General features: G+C 39.9%; 1 protein-coding gene across 1 annotated transcript in view; it reads left to right on the top strand.

Annotated features, from left to right (window-relative positions):
- CLIC2 (chloride intracellular channel 2) overlaps nt 1-3,846 on the top strand; it is a 28,283-nt gene extending 24,437 nt beyond the window's left edge. Inside the window, exons 4-6 of the mRNA XM_006876845.1 lie at nt 1,824-1,930; nt 2,750-2,931; nt 3,685-3,846. Of these exons, the coding sequence (XP_006876907.1) occupies nt 1,824-1,930; nt 2,750-2,931; nt 3,685-3,846 (451 nt within the window). The remainder of the gene's footprint in view (nt 1-1,823; nt 1,931-2,749; nt 2,932-3,684) is intronic.
- The last annotated feature ends 6,369 nt before the right edge of the window (nt 3,847-10,215 follow it).

Raw genomic sequence — 10,215 nt, 5'->3', positions numbered from 1 at the left:
TGAATAATAGTGGTATTAACTGGGCTTCCCTGTAGGCGCATGGATATTATCCTATCACTTATAGCATTGTACCTCATGACTGATCTGGATATGTTCTTCTTGATGATGAAAGCAACACCATTCCTTTTCAATTTGCCACTCCCTGCACAGTAAACCATGTGGTTGTCAGATTCAAAATGCCCAATACCAGTCCATTTCAGCTCACTAATGCCTAAGGTATCGATGATTTTTACTGAACACTTTTTTGTGCATGTATTCATGATTATATGGCTTTTTTCATTTAATTCACTGATGCCATGAATGACATTACCGGATTGTATTATGCAATGTGAACTATATTCCCAAGGAGGGGACGTCTTGATCATTTAAAGTAAATTTTTTATCCTGTGCTGAATTTGATTGCTAATTTTTTTAGGAGTTCATCTATGTTAATAAAAAAACATTGACCCATATTTTTTCTTTCTAATGCTGCTTTTATCTAGTTTGGGCATCAAGCAGATAAAAGCCAGTTACAATGAATTGGGGAATATCATCCTTTTCTTTTTCCCTCTGTAGAACATGGTATATAAAAGGGATTATCCTTTCCTTAATGGTTTGGAAAACTTGCGTGTAAAAATAATCTGAACCTGATGCCTTTTATTTTTGTCCTGGTGAATATAAAGTATATATTTTATTTTTTATTATTATATGCCTATTGATATTCTGGTAGCATAGTGGTTACGAGTCGGGCTGCTAACCTCTAGATCAGCAGTTCAAATTTACTAGCTAGCTGTTCCACAGGAGAAAGCTAAGGCTTTCTGCTCCCCCCAAAATTTACAGCCTCTGAAAATCTATACAGGGTCGCAATGAGTCAGAACCGACTTTGTGGCACACCACCACCGTTGATATTCATATTCTTGAGTCCTTTTTGTTTAGCAGTATGCATTCTAGGATAACTGATAATATTCTTCTAAGATTCAAATTTATTGGCAGGCAGTTGGTGATAGAATTCCCTTATGATCTTCCAGGTTGTAAGTTTCCTCCTCAGTTTTGTATATGGAGACTTGATTTTCTTGTCTTCTAACTTCTGCAACTTTTTTATCCATTCATTCATTTTGCAAGTTAAAACATTTGAAATTGTATCTTTTTGTACTACTTCTCCATGAAAATGTATTGCATTACCACCATTGTTGCTGTTGTGAAGTACTGTCTAGTCGGTTCAGACCCATAGCGACCCTATATAGGGTTTCCAAGGAGCCAGTGGTGAGCTTGAACTGCTGACCTTGCAGTTTAAGTGGCTTTGCAGTCTGGTGCATTAACCCACAGCGCCACACCAGGACGCCATTACCACCATGTTGTTGTTGTAAAGTGCTGTCGAGTCGGTTCCGACCCATAGCGACCCTGTACAGGGTTTCCGAGGGTGTAAATCCTTACGGGAGTAGAAAGCCTCATCTTTCTCCCGCGGAGCAGCTGGTAGTTTCAAACCGCTGATCTTTAGGTTCGCAGCCCGATTCGTAACCACTACGCTACCCGAGCTCCTTATGTTCTGCCAAATAGTCTTTTAGGAGCAAGAATGGGAGCGTAACTGCTATTGGAAACATTTGAAAATATTGTTTCTACAGGTAAATGAGCTTTCAACTGTAGACAAGTGATTTGTCTGTGAACTTTAGAAACTAAGCTATTCAGAGATTGGGGGAAAAAAACTGTATTTCTAATACGAGATTTCTCAGAACCTTCAGTTTCCAGTAAAGGTTTTCAAAGCTTCCAATCTTGTCTCCGTTGAAATCCCCTCTCTGCCTTGTTGTGTGTGTGTGAATGATAGTTCAGTCGTGTTTCTTTTTAAGGTATCCTCACCTGAGCCCCAAGTACAAGGAATCCTTTGATGTGGGCTGTAACCTCTTTGCCAAGTTTTCTGCATACATTAAGAATACACAAAAGGAAGCAAATAAGAGTAAGACACTTTTCTTTTAAGTCTATTTTCTTCACTTGCAGGTTAAACACTCACAAAGGTTTTCCTGATGATATAGTATGTATGTATATGTGTGTATATGTGTGTAAATATACATATACATATATATGGTATATGTTGGGGAACACCTTGTCCCCTTGTTTCTTTCCTCTGAAATTTCCTTGCATAAACTTTTATTAGATTTAGAACCCAAAATTCAATATGGAAATTAGCAACTTAGTTCAATTAGAGTATTAACATGTTATCTTTTAAGTGCCTTACACTGTTGTTGTTATTATTAAGTGCTGCTGAGTCGTTTCCGAATCACAGAGACCCTATATAGGGCTTCTGAGGAGTGGCTGGTGGGTTTGAAGCACCGACCTTGTGGTTGGCAGCCCAGTGCTGACCCTACAGCGCCACACCAGATATCTGCATCTGTCATCTCCCATAAACATCCTTGAACAGCTTTACACTCCTCTAAAGTTAGTGATGAAAAGGACCTCTGGTAGCGTAGTCGTTACAAGTTGGGCTGCTAACCTCAAGGTAAGCAGTTCGAAACTACCAGCTCTCTTCTTGGTTTCTTTTACTCTCCTTCCACTGCATCTCCCCAAGAAAATGCCAAAAATGTTTTCACTCACCATCTCACTTTGTCTCATTAATAGAGAGTTGAGCACTCTAAAGAGTTAACTCTTCAGATGTTGAAGAGCCAGTTTAAGCAACATGTGTTGCTAGAGATGTTTAAATGTGTGAAAAGTATCATGATAGTGTACTTACTCATGAAGACAAAACATTTATAAGTGACCCATGACTTCATTGCCTCAGATTTTGAAAAATATCTGCTCAGAGAATTAAAACGTCTGGATGACTACTTAAACACCCCACTTCTGGATGAAATTGATCCAGGCAGCGCTGAGGAAGTCACAATTTCCAGAAGATTGTTCTTGGATGGAGATCAGCTGACACTGGCTGACTGCAACTTGCTACCCAAATTGAATATTATTAAAGTAAGTAAGACCAGTTGCCTGGTTTGGGAGGGATTGTGAGTTGCCAGTGACATTCCAGTGTGAGGTTGCTGTGTGATGACTTCGTTGTCATCATCATCATCAATCAGTAAAAGGATGTATATCTCCATCTGCTCCTCAGAGGACAGACCCTCTGGGAAGCATAAAAGCGTCTTGCTTTGTCCTTCCTAAAATCAGAAGGTATATAAAACAAGGATTATAATACTACTTCTCTCACAGAATTGTTAAGAGACTTCAAAAAAGTAAAGCATATGAAATGCTTAGAACTCTACCTAGATCACAACAAAGGATAAAAACAGGAACTCGCAATATTATTATGATGCGCCCATCATTGAATTAACAAATATTTATTGAATGGTTCTTTCTCCCAGGCCCTATGCCAGACACAGAGAATACATAAAGAAGTTAGACAGAACTCTAAACAAGCTCACTCTACAAGAGACAATATGCGCCCCTTTTCTTAGCTCCATTCCTCTAAACATACCCATAATTAACTAGAGTATCAATATAAACATATAGTTGCAAGCTATATAGCTTTCTCTACGTTGGTAGACAAAACATTAGAGTAGTAAATCCAAAATCCTTTTGGGAAATGTGTTATAATCTGTAGTAGATTTTGAGTAGATAAAATGGCCTCAATGAGCTTGATTCCTAAGGCATGTTGCTACATGGATGGCATATTACTGATTCGTTTTACTACCAACTGATTTTTCTTCTTTTATTCCAAAACTCAAGGTTGCTGCCAAAAAATACCGTGACTTTGACATTCCAGCAGAATATTCGGGAGTCTGGCGCTATCTCCACAATGCCTATGCCCGTGAAGAATTTACCCACACGTGTCCTGAAGCCAAAGAAATTGAAATGACCTATGCAAGTGTCGCTAAACAGATCAGTTAGGAAAAATTCTCTCTGTTATCACTTATCATTTGCTGTGATAGTTAGAAAGCCTTTTTGAAACAAGAACATGGGAAACATTGTTTTGCCTATCCAACTCTTCTATTTCTGCATCCACTTAGCCACATGCCCACTGTGTATTTTATAGAGCTCATATTTTCACTTCATTTTCTTTATGCCCATGGTCTAGCCACTACAAAGTTGAATCACACAGAAAGCATCACAATGTTTGGCTCTTGGTTTGAATTGCTAGAGTGCATCATGTGAAATCTAAATACATGTCTTAAACTTCAAATTGCATATGTATTTTTTTTTGTGCAAATGTTGCACCCCTCCATAACACACAGAAATGCTGAAATTCAACAAGCCAATTCTGCCACTGCATGCCCATGTGTGTGCCCCACAAGTCTCATGACATTTCCTGAAGTGCATTTACCCAGATTACAGGAAAATCCTACCATTCGGTTCATTTTCTTGTGTTCTGTTCATTTTTTAATCTCTTACATGTGTGCTTAAAAATAGTCCAAATGTTGCTTTCGTAGTTCTTCATACTGTTTGGTTCCATTCATGAGAATGATGTCGACACAACCAGGAAATGACAAAAATTCGCTTTTGTAAATCACTTTGGATCTAACGATAAACACTTTCAATTTAAATTTCAAGTAATATGAGGTCCCTGTCTCCTTTCAGTATCTGAGAAACTGGTGTTCCTTGGAGATCCCACGTGTCTTGGTATCAATCTTCCCCTAGGTCTAGAAGGTTCTCAGGGAAAGGATCCCACGTCCAAAGGATGCATTCTACTCCTGAGACTTCTTTCTTAATGGGAGTGAAGTCCCTCGCCTCTATGCTTGTAAGATAAAAGGTGTGACTTCAGCAAAGTGTGACTTAGTGAAGGTATGACCTGAGTCATACTCTCTTGTAAGGCTATGACTCAAGATACACCTCATACTCATTTGAGATTTGATGTAATTATTCTCCGTTTTGTGATGTGTTGTAAATCCTTTTATCTTACAAGCATAGAGGCGAGGGACTTCACTCCCATTAAGAAAGAAGTCTCAGGAGTAGAATGCATCCTTTGGAGAATAATTACATCAAATCTCAAATGGAAGACAACCACACAATATTGGGACTCATGGCCTAGCCAAGTTGGCATTTTTAGTTGGACACAATTCCATGACTAATACTTAGATAAAGTGAAGTCTCCATGCGATCAGAAATAGAAATTGAAGCCAGCAACACATTTTAAAAGTTTAGCAGAGCATGCTTACAAAAATAATGCACAAGTTGTGTGGTTGGGAAAAATGTGTAAGGTGTATGTTATTTGCATAAAGATATGGTAAGTAGAGCCACAGTCCCAAACTTCTGCTAGAAACAATTCAAATTATTAAAAAACAATTTTACATTTTTGTTAGTTTAATACATATGTAAGTTTATTTCTGATGTTGTTGTTGTTGGGTGCCATTGAGTCAGTACTGACTCATAGCAACCCTATGTACAACAGAACGAAACACTGCCCAATCCTGGGCCAACCTTACTATTGTTGCCACGCTTGAGCCCATCAATGCTGCCACTCTGCCAACCCATCTCATTGGGGGTCTTCCTCTTTTTCTCTGACCCTCCACCTTACCAAACATGATGTCCTTCTCCAGTGACTGGTCCATCCTGAAAATTATGTACAAAGTATGAGAGATGAAATTTGGCTATCTTGGCCTCTAAGGAGCACTCTGGCTGCACGTCTTCCAAAACGGATCTATTGGTTCTTTTGGCAGCCCATGGCACTTTCAGTATTCTCCTCCACCATCATAACTCAAAGGTATCAATTCTTCTACGATCTTCCTTAGTCACTGTCCAGCAACATATCTCCATGAGTCGGGGTGGCGCTGTAGGTGAATGAGCCAGACCACAAAACCGTTTGGACTGCAAGCTCGGTGGCTCAAGTTCAGCAGCTGCCTCTTGGAAACCCTATACAGGGTCGCTATGGGTCGGAACCGACTCAGTAGCACTTACAACAATAGAAGGTCCTGGTGGACAGAGAGGGAGATAAAAAATAGAACAAGATGAAAAACATAAAAAAGATCAGACTGACTGGTGGGATAGAGATGGTGGTACCTCTTAGACTTCTTCAAACCTAGAACTAGACCCACTCCCAGGGATCAACTTTCAGCTAAACAATAGACAGACCTATAGTGTAAATAATGACAACAGGGAGAATTTGCCCTCCGAGACCCAGAAGGCAGGAAGGGGCAGGAATGAAGAATAAATGGGAACATGGAATTCAGGAAGTTGAAAGAATGCTGTCACACTGTGGGGATTGCAGCCGATTGCCATGAAACAAAATGGATATACATTGGTGCATGGAAAACTGATTTGTTAGTAACCCAAGCAACAATAAAAAGCTTGTTTTAAATGCACTTGCAAAAGTAACCACTAGAAAAAAATATAAACCTTCCTTAATGCTGAAATAAACAAATGAATGAGCAAAGAGTACACATTTTGTAGAAAAGGAAACGCATAAAATATAACATAACAGAGAACAATTGTAAAATATCCTGACTAAACTGAGACAAATCTATCCGATTAAGAAACATAAAGTGTTTCATTTCTCTGTGAAAAGGCAAATTGTTTCATTATGACTCATAAAGCATTCAAAATGGAAGGAGAGATCTTCTTTTTATAAAGTATATATGATATATAACATCCTATATGGGACAACCACTGGACTGCTGATTGGAAGCTTCCATCCACTCCTCAGAAACCCTATACAGGTTTGCTGTGAGTCAAAATCAACTCAACATGCATGACTTAACAACAACATAGTAGACAGACAGAGAGAGAGAGAGAGAGAGAGTCCTGGGGTGGCGCTGTGGGCTAATGCGTCAGACTGCACAGTCGTTTGAATTGCAAGGTCGGTAGTTCAAACTCACCAGCCGCTCCGTGGAAACCCTATACAGGGTCACTATGGGTCGGAATCGACTCCACGGCACTTCACAAGAATAATGCATGGATAGAGAGAGATGTTGTTGTTGTTAAGTGCCGTGGAGTTGGTTCCGACCCATAGCGACCCTGCACAGGGTTTCCGAGGCTGTAAATCTTTACAGGAGCAGAAAGCCTCCTCTTTCTCCCACGGAGCAGCTGGTAGTTTCAAACTGCTGACCTTGCGGTTTGCAGCCCGATTCGTAACCACTACGCTACCAGAGCTCCTGAGAGAGAGAGAGAGAGAGAGAGAGAGAGAGAGAGAGATTGTATAGCTATATTGATAAGTAAACCTGATTGGGGGGAAAAAAACAGTACAAAAAGAAAAACTTGAGACCAGTGTCACTTTTGAATATCAATACAATTGTTGCTTGGACTCATAGCGATCCTCTGCACAACAGAACCCAACCCTGCCCCATCCTCATTAGAGTCGCCCTCTATTTTGTTAACCCTCGACTTTACCAAACATGATGTCCTTCTCCAAAGACTGGTTCATCCTGACAACATGTCCAAAATTGTTTTTAGTTGTTGTTAGATACCATCCAGTTGGTCCTGATTCATAGCGACCCTATGCCCAACAGAACCACGGTCCCGTCCAGCACCATCCTGATATTGTTTGAGCCCATTGACACTGTGCCAATCCACCTTGTTGAGGCTGACCCTCCACTCTACCAAGCATGATGTCCTTCTCCAGGGACTGGTCCCTCCTAACAACATACCCAAAGGACAAGAGACAAAGTATCACCATCCTCATTTTTAAAAAGCACTCGGGTTGAACTTCTTCCAAGACAGATTTGTTTGCTCTTCTGGCAGTCCATGGTACTTTCAATCTCCGTAGCCAACACCATAACTCAAAAGCATCAATCCTTCTACGGTCTTCCTTAGTCACTGTCCACCTGTCACACGCATAGGAGATGATTGAAAATGTCATGACTTGGGTCAATGGCACCTTAGTCCTCAAAATAAAATCTCAGCTCTTAGGCACTTTAAAGACCTCTTGTGCAACAGATTTGCCTAATGCAATTGTCATATGATTGCCTAATGCAAAATATGTCATTGAATTTTTTGACTGCTGCTTCCATAAGCATTGATTGTGGATCCAAGCAAAATGAAGTCTTTGACAACTTCAATCTTTTCTCCATTTATCATGATGTTATTTATTGGTCCTGTTGTGAGTGTCTTTGTTTTCTTTCCATTGAGGGGCAGCCCATACTAAATGCTGTGTTCTTTGTCCTTCATCGGTAAGCATTTTAAGTCCTCTTTGCTTTCTGTAAGCAAGGCTGTGTTATCTGCATATTGCAGGTTATTAATGAGTCTTCCTCCAATCCTGATGCCACATTCTTCTTATAGTCCAGCTTTTAGGATTATTTGTTCAGCTACAACTTGAATAAGTATGGTGAAGGAAAACAATCCTAGCATACACCTTTCCTGATTGTAAACCATTCAATGTTCCCTAGTTCTGTTCTAACAACTGCCCCTTGGTCTCTGTACAGGTTCCTCATGAGCACAATTAAATGTTCTAGAATATTCGTTCTTCACAATTTAATTCCTAGTTTGCCATGATCCACACAGTAGAAAGCCTTTGCGTAGTCAATAAAGCACAAGTAAACATCTTTCTGGTATTCTCTGCTTTCACCCAAGACCCATCTGACGTCAGTAATGATATCCCTAGTTCCATGCTCATTTCTGGCTGCTCCCTGTTGATATACTATTATAATCGTTTTGAAGTTATCTTGAACAAAATTTTACTTGCATGTGATATTAATATTGTTTGATGGCTTCTGCATTCTATTGGGCCACATTTCTTTGGAATGGGCTGTTCAGGTAGTTGTCTTCCAAATTCTTGGCATAGACGAGTGAGTGCCTCCAGCTTTAAACATTTCAATTTGTATTCCGTCACTTCCTGAAGTCTTTTTTTTTCCGCTAGTGCACATGAGGCTACTGAAAATATGATGACTTGGGCCAGGCGCACCTTAGTCCTCAAACTGACATCTTTGCTCTTGAACACTTTAAAGAGGTCTTGTGCAGCAGGTTTGTCTAGCACAATACGCCATTTGATTTCTTGACTGCTGCTTCCACAAGTGTTGATGGTTGAGCCGAGCAAAATGAAGTCTTTGATAGATTTAATATTTTCTCTGTTTATCATGATGTTATTTATTGGTCCAGTGGTGAGAATTTTTGTTATCTTTACATTGAGATGCAACCCATATAGAGGGCTGTGATCTTTGACCTTCATCAGTAAGTATTTTAAGTCCTCTTCGCTTTCAGCAAGCAAGGTTGCAGGCTGTTAATGAGTCTTCCTCCAATCCTGATGCCACATTCTTTTCCATATAATCCAGCTTCTTGGATTATTTGCTCAGCATATACATTGAATAAATGTGGTGAAGTGATACAACCCTGGTGCACATCTTTCCTGATTTTAAACCATTCAGTGTCCCCTTGTTCTGTTCTAACAATGCTTCTTAGTCTATGTACAGGTTCCTCATGAGCACAATTGAGTGTTCTGGAATACTCGTTCTCCACAATGTTATCCATAGCGTGTCATGATTCACAGAATCGAAAGACTTTGCATAATCAATAGAGCACAGGTAAACATTTTTCTGGTCTTCTCTGCTTTCAGCCAAGAGCCATGTGATATCAGCAATGAGATCCCTCGTTCCACAGCCTCGTCTGAATTGGGCTTGTACTTCTCTCGCTGGTTTTTAATTTCCACAATCCACATTCAACAACAGTCTGAGAAAACGAACAAACAAACAAACAAACCAGAATATTAAAATAAAAATGTTTCATCACAACAAAATATCTTCACAAAACTAAAACCTGCAATAAATATGCACTCCAAGCAATCTATTGAGAGCCTACCTGTTAGGAAAGCATGGAAAGTGACTTATTGATGGCAAGTTAGTAAAGAATATTTTATTGTAGCAGCCAGAGAAATGTATGCAGAGATGACACTGGAAATAACATACACGATCAAATAAAAACAAGACAAATACCTTGTATAATAGAGCATAAAAACACTGTTAGTTCCAACTCCTAGTGACCCTATAGGACAGAATAGAGCAGCCCCTCGGGGCTTCTAAGGCCGCTGGTAGGTTCAAACAGTCACCAGGACTTCTTAATACTAAAATTCACTGGAAGAAAAAATTTGCAACAGCATATCAGACAAAGGACTAATATCTACAATCTACAGAAAACTTCAACACCTCTACAAGTAAAAGACAAATGACTCAATTTAAATATGGACACAGCATCTTCAGCCTCTAACTGACCGGAATACCGTGAGGGGAGCTGGAAATTGCCCAGACCCAAAATGGGGGGAGGGGGCTATAAAGGCAAGGAGTGACTGGCTTACAAGCTTTCAAGAAGGAGCCTAGTTCCAGATGGGGCAGGGGTAGG

This window comes from Chrysochloris asiatica, unplaced genomic scaffold (genome assembly GCF_000296735.1).
Source record: "Chrysochloris asiatica unplaced genomic scaffold, ChrAsi1.0 scaffold00419, whole genome shotgun sequence".
NCBI classification, from domain to species: Eukaryota; Metazoa; Chordata; class Mammalia; order Afrosoricida; family Chrysochloridae; genus Chrysochloris; species Chrysochloris asiatica.
This window is presented reverse-complemented; position numbering and strand designations above follow the sequence as displayed.